This window comes from Chionomys nivalis, chromosome 4 (assembly GCF_950005125.1).
Source record: "Chionomys nivalis chromosome 4, mChiNiv1.1, whole genome shotgun sequence".
Taxonomy (NCBI): Eukaryota; Metazoa; Chordata; class Mammalia; order Rodentia; family Cricetidae; genus Chionomys; species Chionomys nivalis.
This window is the reverse complement of record NC_080089.1, coordinates 106,883,443-106,896,741: the sequence shown is the minus strand read 5'-3', so window position 1 is coordinate 106,896,741 and position 13,299 is coordinate 106,883,443. Positions and strand designations below refer to the sequence as shown.

The window sequence follows — 13,299 nt, the reverse complement described above, 5'->3', positions numbered from 1 at the left end:
CTGTCTCAAAGAAGAAAAAGAAGAAGAAAGAGAAGAAGGACAAGAAGAAGAAGAAAAAGGAGAAAGGAGGAGATCTCAAAGTTGAGCACTAAAGATCCATAAATTGAAGTTCATGCAAATCACACAGCATAGGACTTTTTTTCTCACACGAGAACTTTCTTGGGTATTATGATTAGTTGGGACCACAACTTTGCGAAGAAAACCCTTCTGCAGCCTTGTTGACTGGAAGTATGTCCTCTCTGCTTGCACACACCTCAGGACGGGACGATCACTGCCCATCCTCAGTGGCTTGGGAGCTGAGGAGCTCAATCTAGAGTAGCTCAGTCTGCTTCTCAACCTTCTTTGGAATGGAGGAAGGAATACAGGATTGGGGAAAGTAGCAGAAGGGACGAGGAAAGGGGAAAGAGAGGCTCCCAGACCTAGGGTCCTGGGGTAGTGGGGAAAGGGAACTCCCAAGTATACCTGAACCAAAAAAGAAAAAGAAAAAGAAAGCTGGGCGTGATGGTGAACATCTTTAATACCAGCCCTTGGGAGACAGAGGCAGATGATTCTCTTGAGGTCAAGGCCAGCCTGGTCTACAGAGTGAGTTCCAGGACAGCCAGGGCTACAGAGAGAAACCTGTCTTGAAGAAGGAAAGAAAGGAAGGAAGGAAGAAAAGAAGGAAGAAAGAGGAGGAAGCTGGCCAAGACTTGAGTCCTCCCCCACCCCCATGCCCATCCTACACCATCTTCTCCATCTCTGGAGCCCCAGCTACCCACTGGTCCCTACCATTCCCATCAGCCCTTCTGAAAAGCTCAGACACATGAGGTCCCATGGATATGATGACTGTGTATATAGGGGATATAAGAGGCACCTGGGCCTATACACCAGAAAAGGGACCAGAGCATGGAAAAATAGGAGAACCCTTGCCTGGGCGGCCCAGCCACCTGGAGAAGAGGGAACTGGAAAGGCCCTTGAAGGCCAGACAGTCTAGGCTCATCTCTGTCCAGGAGGCCCCAGGCCCTGACTGCCGCAGCGTGGAGGGCCTGCTGGGACGGGCTGGCCTGTAGGCACTCACACACTCCACATTCCAGCCCTGCTCTGTCAGCATTTGGGCAAACCCAAATCTGTGTGGCTTTGGGAGGGTGGGGAACAAATAACCCCCAAACTTGAGTGAGGGTGGGGCAGGAGCTGTTTGAAGGAAGTTGGAGGGAACTCCAGGAGCCACTTCTGCACAAGGTCACGAGTTCAAGACCTGCATTTTCCAACTTGTTCTCTGAGGTGGGACAGCTCTCCACAAAGGGTCTCTGTCCCCAGGCAAGCACACTTATGCCCTCCTCTGAAAACCCTCACCAGCACCACCCGAGGCCTCGAGACTAAGAGCACAGCATAGCAGCCTGGCTCTCCAAGCACCCATTATACAACAGGAGGGGCCTTCAGGCTGCTGCCAACTACCTTTGGCTCCTCCCCTCCCCCCTCAATTTCATACATTCCTCTCTTTGGGCCCTTTCGCTCCACACCCTGACTTCTCTCCAGGCCCCCATCGGTTTTCTGTTGGCCCCTCTGTGGCTGTCTGCTTTGAGCCCCACAGTCCAATTTCTCACGCCTGTAGCCCGAGCTCTTTCCTTCCATGGCCCCGTAAAATGTTCACAAAATGCCTGGCTTCTTCGAGGCCCTGACTTCTTCTTCCGCCTGAATTCTGGACCACTGGTTCATGTGACTATGTGACCAAATCCATGTCCTCCTGCTGTCCCTAAAGTCCCTGGGAATTGTGTCTGAAAGAGAACACAGGATGTGGAAGATTGCCAAGAGCCATGGGTGGCCCTGTAGGACATCAGAGCAGGGAGACATCACAGCGCAGATTCTCTCATTCTCTGTCTTTTGGATTCAAGTTCCAGCCCCTGAACATGTGAGCTCCAATGGCCCACTGGACTGTTTGCTTTTCGCTGTCACTGGACCTCCCGAGCTAAGTTCCACAGTTTCATGGGGACCATCTGGCCCTGTCAGGAGTCCTGATGCTGAACCCTGCGCTTGGCTAACCCTAGTTCAGCCTGAATCAGAGCTAGAGAGGCAGCTGAGAACTCTGAGTCCCGGCTCAGGCCAGATGAGGGACCCCAGGCAGGGAAAGCCCAGAGCAGACACCAGCCTTATGGTGCACATGGCTTGACACTTGAGGCCTGGAGCAACCTAGGCTGATGGGAGGATGAACCCCTCTCCCCTTTATATCCCCTTCTACCAGCAACAGGGCCACAGGCCGGACCACCCTGCTTGAGGGGGGAGCTGGGACTAGTGTTTATGCAACTGTGGGGAGGCCACAGCCTGGCTGGTAACAGAGCCTGCCCAGCACCGGGGCTGACTCAGCAGAGCCCCCCAGCGCGTCCACCCACAAACACACAGACAAGCACAGTCACACACAGAGAAAAACATACATGTCCGTATGCACAGATAAATGGGCACACGTGTACCCACACGATCTCAGACATTCACACATACAACATACAGAAGAATACACTCACTGACATATGCACACTTGTGAACATAGAAGCCCACACACACACAGGAACATACCAAAATGCACACACTGTCTCCACAACTAGATGTTCCAACTGATGCTGAGCAAGGTGAAGGGTAACCTCGCAGCTGAGTGCCTCTGCCTGTGGGCTGGGGTCCCGTACTGAATACAAAAGAGAACGAGAGCGGAGCAGCGGCATTCAATTCTCTGTTTCCTGACTGTGAACACAGTGTAAGCAGTCACCTCATAAAGATGACACCCTCCCCTCCCCACCCTAGTGTACTTGACTCTCAGACTGTGAGCCAAAGCCAGCCCTCCCTTTAAGTCACCGTTGCCAGATATTCCGTCACAGCCGCAAGCAGAGGAGTAAGTACTGCCCTCCCTAAACCAGACCAGACTTCCCCAGAAACTACCGTGAACAACCTTAGAGTATGCTCGCCTGACCTATCTACACCTGAAGCCTAGCGGGCCCGGCTGCTGTGTCAGGGAGAAACATACGTGAGATGCTCCCCCTTCCTCCCACCATCAAGCCTCATGGAGACGGTGAGGGGGGCTTTGAGATCAAGGAGATCCAGAGGTACCAGATGAGGGGCAGGCATTCTTGGAGACACATGTACCTCCCTGACTGACATATGGGAACCTGGCAACAGGGCCACTTCTTGCCTCCAGTTGATTAAAAAGAGTATATTTCCTGCTCAGGACTCCTCCCCAAAGTGGATCCCGTCAGCAGGAAAATGCTGAGCCCCAACCCAGTCCTGTGCAGGACCATCTATGTATGTACCGGAATTCTCTCCCTTGAAAGAGAATCTTACTCCCCAGATCTGGTATTACGGTACACACCTGCAATCCCCATACTGAGGAGGCTGAGACAGGAGAATTACCACAAGTCTGAGGACAGCCAGGACTACCTAATGAATCTTGATAAAAAAAAAAAAGAAAGAATGGGCTAGGGAGATGACTCAGTGGTTAAGAGCACTGGTTGTTCTTCCAGGGGACACGGGTTCAATTCCCAGCACCCACATGGCAGCTCACAACCAAATTTGACACTCTCATACAGACATACATGAAGGCAAAACATCAATGCACATCAAATAAATAAATCATTTTTTAAAAAATAAAGAAAAGCCTGAGTGATTCCATTGAATGGTGCCTGCCTAGCAAATGTGTGGCCCTGGGTTCGATCCTCACTCAGTACCACACTATTCCTATGTATGCTTGCACTGCTTTTTGTCCATCCGTCCACAACTGAGTTGTTTCCAGCATTGTGAACAATGCTGCCAAAAAGGTGGATGTAAATTATATGTTTAAGATCCTGTCCTTAATTTGAGGGAGTATATATTCAGAATTATAACTGTGTCATGTGATAACGCTGTTTTTAGTGTGTGTGAGAGCCCTTCAGTCACACTGAAGAATGGCTATAGTCACACTGAAGAACGGCTATAGTCACACTGAAGAATGGCTATAGTCACACTGAAGAACCGCTATATTCACACTGAAGAACCGCTATAGTCACACTGAAGAACGGCTATAGTCACACTGAAGAACCGCTATTTTGTTTGCCACAATGGCTGCATCATTTTACCCTCCCACCAATACACAAGGTTCTCATTTCTCTGTACTCTCATTAACACAGTATTTTCTATTTCAAAGGGGCTGTTATAGTTTGTTATTCGTTTGTTTGCTCTGTTTTTATCTGGTTTTGATTTTTTTTTTTTTAAGATGATTTCACTATGTAACCCAGGCTGGCCTCAAACTCCACAGCAATCCTCCCGCCTCAACCTTCCAAATGCTAGGATTACAATTTGAGTTGCTGGACTCTAATGATTAGTGGTGTCCTGACATAGATAGATAGATAGATAGATAGATAGATAGATAGATAGATAGATAGATAGATAGATGGATAGATAGATGATAGGTAGATAGATGATAGATAGATAGATAGATAGATAGATAGATAGATAGATAGATAGATTAAAAATGTGAATGATGGGGTTGGAGGGATGTGAAGAGTACATTCTGTTCCTGCATAAAGTGAGTTTCAACTCCCAGCACCCACTTGGTCACTCACAACCATCCGTAACTCCAGGTCCAAGGATCTGATGCCTGCCCTTTTTCAATCTCCATGGCTACCAGGCATACATACAGTGCACATATACACACACAGGTGAAACATTCATACACCTAAAATAAAAATAAAAAGTCTTTTTGTTGTGTATGCTATTTCGTTGTATAAAAAATGCCAAGTGTGGGTGGGGTCGGGTGGGGCGACAAGTCCCATCCTCAGCACCATTTTGCTGGTTGATTGGCTATTTGAATATCTTTGACATATATCTCACAGCCCCTGTGTGGAGGTCAGAGGACAACTTTCAGGAGTTGCTCTCCCCTTCCACCACGTGGGTCCCAGGGATCAGACTCGGCAGCAGACTCGGCAGCAGGCATCTTTGAGTCACCTCACCAGTCCCAGTGCGGACATTTTTTAAATTTTATTTTAATCTTTATTTTAGCACTAGAGGTTGAATATTGGGCCTTGTAGAAGCACTCTGCCACTGAGTTCTATGCCAAGCCCCATATCCATCTTTTTTTTTTTCCAAGAGAGAGTCTCACTATGTAGACCTAGCTGGACTCAAACTCACAGAGATCCACCTCTCTCTCCTGAGCACCGGGATAAAGCCACAGGCCACCATGCCTGCTTGTGTCCATCTTCTTTATAGATGTTTACTCAGGCAGTTCCTTTGCCCAGGTTTTAATCAGATTGTTTCTGGGGTAATTTATATGAGTTCTTTACATATTCTGAATATTAGTACCTGACCTTCAAATCTTTATCACACGCTAGCTTCTCATATAATCCCTGACCTCATCATTTACAAGTGAACCAGCCCCCAGCTCTATCCCTTCTGCTCCTTGCCACCCACTTCAGTGCCTATGCTCCCGTTTGTTCCCATGCGCGCACACACATCACACACACACGCGCGCGCGCGCTTCCGCACATGCACCTAGCTCTTTCCCAGGTTTCAGGGCTCCCTCGGCCTCCCTTGTTATCTGATCCCCGACAGGTCTGGCATCTGTCTGCTATGTGTGGGCTCTGCTCTCTCTAACACTGTGTCCCCAGTGCCTGGAACAGAGCCTGACACACAGGTGCTCAGTGAGAAGTTAGATAGTTTGACGTATTGAAAGGTTCAAATCGGAAGCAATAACACACTTCTGTGACACACTGACACACTCTCACATACACACCCTCACAATCCTTGCACACTCAGACTCCACTGCTGCTACACCAATACCCACAGGCGGCCTGGCTCACACGGCCTTAGAGCTTGCTCTAGAACACACAATCTGAGCCTTGTATGCAGACACCCTTATAACAGGCCATGGCAATGAGCCATGAAGAGGCTGTCCTGAGCTCCTGCGTCCCTCTGGTCCTGTGGGCTTCCCTAGCTCTGTATGGTCCAGCCTCCCTCTGTTCCCTCTGTTCTCCAGACTTTGCCCGTCTCCATGGGGTGTTCTTTTGCGCCCCACCAAACCTACAAGGGCCACTTCCTCTAGGCAGTCTCCTTTTGTTGTGCCCATGAAACCTCACAGACATGACTTCCACTGAAAAACTGGGGCCAAGGGACTCACTGGCAATGACATACCGCCCCAGCAAGACCCTTGCCTGTTTACAAGGGCAGAACACCTCAGTTTCTCCATGGGAGTCAAGGCTGGAGCTGCTGATGCTCCTTCAGTTCTGATATCCTTGGGACAAAGTCCAGCTCTCACCTGGCCATTCTTTCCTTTGGTCAGGCCAGGCCACTCTCTGCACCAGGCCTGAGCTTAGGCTCCTTCAGTGACTCCTATGGCTCAGGGCCAATGGCCTGCAGTTAGTTAATTGCTCAGACAGTACCCTTGGGCTCCCAGTGGTATCCTTGTATTGAGTGGGCCCGGATGACTGCAGTCTCCCAAAGGGAGGAGTGAGGTAAGAGCAAAGGCAGAGCAGCTAGGCTTCCTCTAGCTCAGCCCCATGGAACAAACAGAAGTGAGCCACAGGGCAGTGGAGAGGAAAGAAAGAATGGGGAAAGGGAGGGAGGGAGGGAGGGAAGGAGGGGGGGAAGGAGGGAGGGAGGGAGGAGGAAGAAGGAAGGAAGAAGGAAAGGAAAGAAAGGAAATCATTTATTCAAAAGGCCATAGGGTGGAGACAGAAAGGCAGTCACATCCCAACAGGGACCAGAAAAGAATCACACACACATGATCTGGGGCCACATGCAGGAATCTGGCCCACTCCTTTCCTTCCCGAAGCTCCGGACCTGGTGTCAGCATCACGGTTGGGAGATGGGATGTCCCCGGCATGGCCTGCCCTGGGCTTCCTGAAAGGTAGCCACAGGTTATGAAGGAAGGGCTGGATCAAGACAGCAGAACACCAACTGAGAGCTGACATTGGGGGAGAAGGGGTGGGCGGACAGTGGCAGTGGATGTTAAGGAGTGAGGGTCTCACCTGTGGGAGGCTCAGCTGGCCATGATATGCTTCACGAACGCTGGAAGGAAAAGGAGAATGAGAGGCTGGGACTCACAGCGGGCAGCCAGGGCTGGAGCTGGGTACACGACCCCTCCCCAGGAGACCCTGCCTTTGCTCAGTCTCCATGACTCCTCCCCAGGAGACCTCCATCCTTCTGAGCCCACCTTCGTAGTTGATGCAGCCATTGGAGTCTTCTTGACCCGCCATCAGTTTCTCCACTTCATCCTCAGTCAGCCTCTCACCTGGCAGGGGAGGGAAGCTGAGTCACACCACCCAGAGATGTGACTGAGGAGGGTGGGGAGGAGCTTATTCACCCTCTGAATGGTGAGTTTGCCATAGCAGCATCGCTCCCAAGGTCGTGGCCAGCCATCACTCCTGTTTCCAAGGCCAGAGCAACCAATCATAGGTCAAGAAGTACAGGACCTTGAGATGAAGACCTGGACCCTCCTGTTAGCCTAGGCATCTTTGTGTATATACTGTCCTCTGTCTCTGCCAGGACTCCAGGGGTCCTCTGCCTCTCTGGTAGCAGTCTCTTGGGGGTAACCCTTTGAGACTGGTAGAAGGACCCATGGAGACGTTGACAGATGACGGTGGAAGGGACAGAGAGACTTCTCCCTGCTCCACAGACAGCCTGAAATATTTTTCTTCTCTCTCTCTCTCTCTCTCTCTCTCTCTCTCTCTCTGTCTGTCTGTCTGTCTGTCTGTCTCTCTGTCTGTCTCTCTCTGTGTGTGTGTGTGTGTACGTGTACACACACACATTGGTGTTTTGTTTGCATATATGTCTGTGTGAGGGTGTCAGATTCCCCTGGAGTTACAGACAGTTGTGAGCTGCCATGTAGGTGCTGGGAATTGAACTCGGGTCTTCTGGAAGAGCAGTCAGTGCTCTTAACCACTGAGCCATCTCTCCAGCCCATGATTTTCTTTCTTTTTTAAAACATTTTCTTTTTTTTTACTCTTATTATTTGAGATAGGATCTCACGTAGCACAGGCTAGCTTCAAACTGGCTATATAACTAGGAGTGACCTTGAATTTCTGCTCCTCCTGCCTCCCTCTCCCATACACCACAGCGCTGAGGGTCCAACCCAGGGCTTCCTGCCTGCTCGGCAGCCACATTTCTAGCCGAAGTCTGTAACCTTCTGACTGTATTGTACTGTGCTGTTCACTGGCAGAGTACCAACTGTGGTGACCCAATCATTCTTCACATGAACATGCATGCGCGCTCGCATATGCGCACTCGCGCATGCACACACCCACACATACCTGAAGACCGACATAGGGTTGAACACAGCAGTTGTTCAATAAATGTTTTCTACATAAAGTTCGCTTTGAAGACCAGGTGACTAGGTACCTGACGGTGGAGATGACAGTGGGAGGCACCTACAGTCCACAGATATCACAGGAATGTCACCTCCTTGGCCACAAGAAACAATGGACACCAGGACTACTAATCCAGGAGTACCGTCCTGTCCCGTCTCCAGAGCTGTCCCCGCCCTCACTGTGGGTTCTTCTAGCTTCCCTTCTGCCATACCTCAACGGTATTGCTCCCTCTTGCCGCTAAGGCGCCGTGACTATCATTCTGTCTGTTCCAGTGTCACAGATGAGACACAGTGACAGGTGACACAGGGTTTCCCCCAGGATTCCCCCCCGAGAAGGAGATGGTAGAGGAGGGGCTGCCCTCACCCAGCGTGGCCAGCACATGGCGGAGTTCTGCACCCATGACCGTGCCGTTGCCCTCCTTGTCGAAGACCCGCAGCCCCTCCACGAAATCCTCATACGTGCCGGTGTCCTTGTTCTTGGAGACGTGCTGGAGCATGGGCAGGAACGTTTCAAAGTCCATCATCTTGGAATTGAGCTCTGCAGACAGATGGTCCCAAGTCCCGGCTTAGAGGATGGTCGAGTACAGCCTTCCCCCATGCCCAACGCCGAGGGGCCATCCCTCTCCCACTGCTCCTGAGTACCCTGGCGCAAGTGCTGGGGACAAAGCGCGTCACTACCCGGGGCATTGATAATCTACCGAGAAATGCCTGGGTTACATAGACCTTTGCTATCCCCAAGTGGGTCCAAGGTGGGTTCTGTTCTGTTGTAATAAGAGTGGCGGGCTATGTTCCTGGCACCTGGCCGCCCACATGGTTAGCTTTATCCAAAATAATTACACAGAAACTGTATTTTTTTAAACACTGCGTGGCCCATTAGTTTTAGCCTCTTATTGGTTAGCTCTTACATATTGATCTAACCCATTTTTAATATTTTGTGTAGCACCACGAGCTGGCTTACCAGGAAGATTTTTAACCTGTGTCTGCCTCGGAGAGGAGAATCATGGCGACTGCCTGACTCGGCTTCTTTTTCCCAGTATTTTGTTCTGTTTACTCCACCCACCTAAGGGTTGGCCTATCAAATGGACCTAGGCAGTTTCTTTATTAATTAACCAATGAAAGCAACAGATTAGAAAGAAATCCAGCTCATGGTGCTACACAGAATATTAAAATGGGTTAGATCAATATATAAGAGCTAGCCAATAAGAGGCTGGAACTAATGGGCCAGACAGTGTTCAAAAAAATACAGTTTAATACAGTTTCTGTGTAATTATTTCAGGTATAAAGCTAGCCATGTGGGAGCAAGAGCGGCCGAAACGCAGCCCACCACAGCTCATACAACACTGTTCTCTACTCCTTTCTCTCTCTCTCTCCCTCCCCCCCCCCCCAGGTCTTACTACATATCTCAGGCCAGCCTGAATCTTACCATGTAGACCAGGCTGGCCTCAATTTTATGGCAGTCCCGTTGCCTTCACCTTCCCAGTGTTGGGATTAGAGGTGTACACTACATCTGTATCTTGTAGACTTTGGACATGTACCATCCTTCACTGTCTAGGTAGTGCCAAGGATCAAAACCCAGGGATTCCAGTAAGCTAGGCAAGCATTCTCCGAAATGAACAACATCCACAGTGTTCCCTTCCCCCTTTTGAGATGTAGCCTCACTCTGTAGCCCAGGCTATCCTGGAACTATGTACAATCAAGAGTTGAGGTAGTTGGATCACCATGACTGGCTGCCAAGTCATGGTGATCCACCTACCTCAACTCTTCATTGTTGGGTTTGTAGGCCTATATCGCCATACGCAGGTCTCATTTCTTATAAACCTTACCCTGTCCACCCCCTGTGGACACAGTTGAGCCCAACAGAGGCCCTCCCTGGATCTATGATGAGGGCCTGGGTGTCACTCTTCTTGAGTCAAACCAAGCAGCCAAGGTGAGGGGGGTTGACAAAGACCCACAAAGGGATGCTGAAGGCTGGCGTAAAAACAAGCAGCCATGTCCCCTGACTGACCCTTGCACCAGCATGGATTCTCTTGAGCACTAGGGTCCATCCCTGTGGCCAGAAAGGGTCCAGCACACCGATCCTGCTTGTCTCCTACCACCATGGCCTGGTCTCCAGTCTCACATCCTCATCCCAATAGCAGGAGAAAAATTAGGAAGCAGGTCAGTGAGGAGGATCCCATGACATCCGATTGCCGCCCACCCTGGCAGTCCCCCCTGGGGCTGGCACTAATGGGCAGGGTGTACTACCTTCCTGTTTGGGCTTCCCCAGGACACGGAGCACTTCTGCCTGGGTAGGATTTTGACCCAGAGCCCGCAGGACATCCCCACACTGCCCATATGTGATCTTCATCTCGCCCTTGGGTGTGCGGTCAAACAGTTGGAAGGCTTCCTTGAACTCTGTGGGAAAGGGCAGTGAGCTCTGGATACTCCCTGGGGGATCCCACCCCTCTCTCCACCCCATTCCCCTCCCCACTGATTTGAATTGGGATCCCCTGGTCCACCCCACCACTCCCTGGGCTCAGGATCCTGCTCACCTTCGATCTGTTCGGGCGTGAACTCGATCTGCAAAGAAATCCAAAGACTGAGTACCTTTGGGTCATCGTGGGCCACCTAGGTCTCAGGCCCCTGGCTGTACTAGCCTGTCTGAGAGCAGCTGCACAGCCTTTACCACCCAGGACCTAGACGTCCTCCTGCTGCTGCAACAACCTCACACACCTGTCCAACCCAAAGGCTTTGGGTCTATGTGGAATCAGATGGTGATATCAGGCCATGCCAAAAATGCTCAATGTTGCAGGCCTGACCAAGCTGACTTTGGGGGAGGAGCAAGCATCCGGCTTCGGGCCAGAGGCTATGTCAGCATGGAAGCATGTCTGTAGACAATCAAGTCGCATGCTTGTGCTCATGTGTGTGTCTGTCCCTCACAGATCCCCTTGGGGCTCTCAAGGCTGGACACTAATCCCCAAAGCCCTGCCTGTGGCCCCAAGGCAGCCCCCCACTCCTGCATAGCACAGACACAGGGCTGTGGAGCTTTCTGAGGCCACCATGCCGCCCTCCTCCCCCGGAGGTCAGGAGGCCTCCTGGGACCCAGCAGCCCCCTCCCCATCGGCTTCCAGTCTATTTTTACCACTGCAGTCACTCTCCCCAAAGTCAAGGTCACACCAGGGAACGGAACTGGAGGAAGAGGGCATGGCTGGCACCTGAGAGCCCCTCCGCCCTCCATCGAGCACAGCACTGTGCAGAAGGACACCCCCTTCCTGTCCCCTGCTGTGGGTGACCCTCCAATTTGAGGCTCAACCCAGTATGGAGAAAAACATCATTCCTGACTCTCTGGGAACTCTCTTTGGGAAAACATGGGGAGACAGGACTCCCTGACTTCTGGAAAAGGCTCTGCCCTTCTCTGCCAGCTGGGGAGAGAGAAAGGGAAAGGAGGGGGCCTTTTCATTCCCCTCTTTTGAGACATAAATTTGTGCCAGTCTCATGCCTGGCGAGATTGGACAATGCCACCATGGGGTCTCAGGGTAGTTGTAGCCTTACAAGGCATCCTCAGGACACATTCTAGGGCCTAAGGGTGACAGATGAATAGGGAGTCAACTCTGGGGTACAGCAGTCTTACAAGTGGGGGGCTCATGGTTCCATTTCACCGTTGAGGACACTAAAGATTCGAGCAACTAAGGTGGAACTGAGTTGACTACAAAGCCAGCGAACATAGGCGGTGCCTCGGGAAGGAGAGTGCAGGACCAGATGCAGGCTCTGTCAGAGCGACTCAGGGCATGGAGGAAAGGACTCTGCAGGCCCCTCAAGAGGCAGCCAGAGCAGCGGTGGCCACTGGCCAGCGGAGAACAAGACGCAGGCTGCGTGCTGCTATGCGGATGCCACAGGTGGCAGGCACAGCTCGCCCTCCCAGTTTAGACTCTGGGAAAGACAGCAGGGCCAGGAAAGCTCTTGGGTCTGCTTGGTCGTGCTCCACAACCAGCTTCCTGCACGACTCCCAGAGCCTCCCTTTCCAGCCTTCCCTCCTTTCTTCCCAGCTAAGAGTGAAGCCCAGGAGTGACCTGCCAGCTCTGGGGTTGGGGATCTTGGCAAGGGTGAGTGTCACCCAGCCTGGGCAAGGCCCTGATTTCCCTTACACACTATTCCACCTGAGGATGCTTGATATGGACTCGAGACCCCCCAACCTTCATGCAGCCAGAGAAGGAAGAGCCCTGTAGAGTGGGGGACAGCTGGCTCCAGGATTTCCTAAAGGTGCGATCCAGAAAGAACCAGGGAAGTCACCAGAACTCATTCCCCAGTCCAGACTCTCCTCTTACAGTGTAGGAACCTCTGGGCAGCCTCGGGGCAGGCTCACCAGCTGTCTGACCACCAGCCCTCCTCCTTTGGTCCCGCAGATGTCTGAAGCAAGCGGGTCTTGTTTAACCTCTGCACAGAAACTACCGACTTCTAGGGTCTTATCCGCCATGGTAGGTCCCACTCTGAGATTCGCTCATTTGCTCTGTTCCTCCTGCTACAGTGTGACTCCCTCACTCACCTTAACCTTGGAAGCATCAAACTCTGCTTCCTTGGGGCGCTCAGACTCAGGTGCAGCGGCAGGTGCAGCGGCAGGTGCAGCTGCAGGGGCTGGAGCTGCTTTGGGGGCAGCGGCCTTGGCATCATCCTTCTTGGGTTCTGGCTTCTTGGGGGCCATTGGAGCTGTAATCACAGAGAGGTAGAAAGAAGGAAGAATGAAGAGAGCAGGGTAGGTGAGCCTTCTGCCACCCTGGGCTTTATCTTGCCCATATACCTCATGACCCCAGCCCCACCCCTGCCATGCACAATAGGGACAGGGCCATAAAAGGACATTGGCTCTGCTCAAGGGGCTATTTTGGGTCCTGGAGAGGGCATTGTTCGGGCCCAGGAATGGGTGGGGGGAGGGGAGGGTGCTCCATTCCCCCAGTCACCTGTTGGGGAGAGGGAGGGGGAGGGAGACAGAGGCCATTGCTCAGCCTGTGCTCCAAGCGCACAGGCACACA

General features: G+C 51.8%; 1 protein-coding gene across 1 annotated transcript; it reads right to left on the bottom strand.

Moving 5' to 3' along the window:
- Positions 1-6,630: 6,630 nt before the first annotated feature.
- On the bottom strand, positions 6,631-13,024 carry Myl3 (myosin light chain 3). The gene is made up of 7 exons (XM_057768059.1): positions 12,819-13,024; positions 10,828-10,855; positions 10,541-10,690; positions 8,661-8,834; positions 7,145-7,222; positions 6,960-6,999; positions 6,631-6,831 (listed from the first exon to the last, which is right to left on the bottom strand). Exons 1-6 carry the CDS (start codon positions 12,972-12,974, stop codon positions 6,971-6,973), a joined length of 615 nt encoding a protein of 204 aa, XP_057624042.1. The 5' UTR covers positions 12,975-13,024; the 3' UTR covers positions 6,631-6,831; positions 6,960-6,970.
- Positions 13,025-13,299: the final 275 nt, after the last annotated feature.

Bases quoted from the DNA above. Each gene is read 5' to 3' on its own strand.
- Myl3 (XM_057768059.1), bottom strand. From the start codon at position 12,974: ATGGCCCCCAAGAAGCCAGAACCCAAGAAGGATGATGCCAAGGCCGCT. The intron at 10,856-12,818 runs GTGAGTGAGGGA...ATTTCTTTGCAG, and splicing joins TTGATGCTTCCAAGGTTAAG to ATCGAGTTCACGCCCGAACA. The intron at 7,223-8,660 runs GTGAGGGCAGCC...CTCCCCTGCCAG, and splicing joins CCATGTGCTGGCCACGCTGG to GTGAGAGGCTGACTGAGGAT.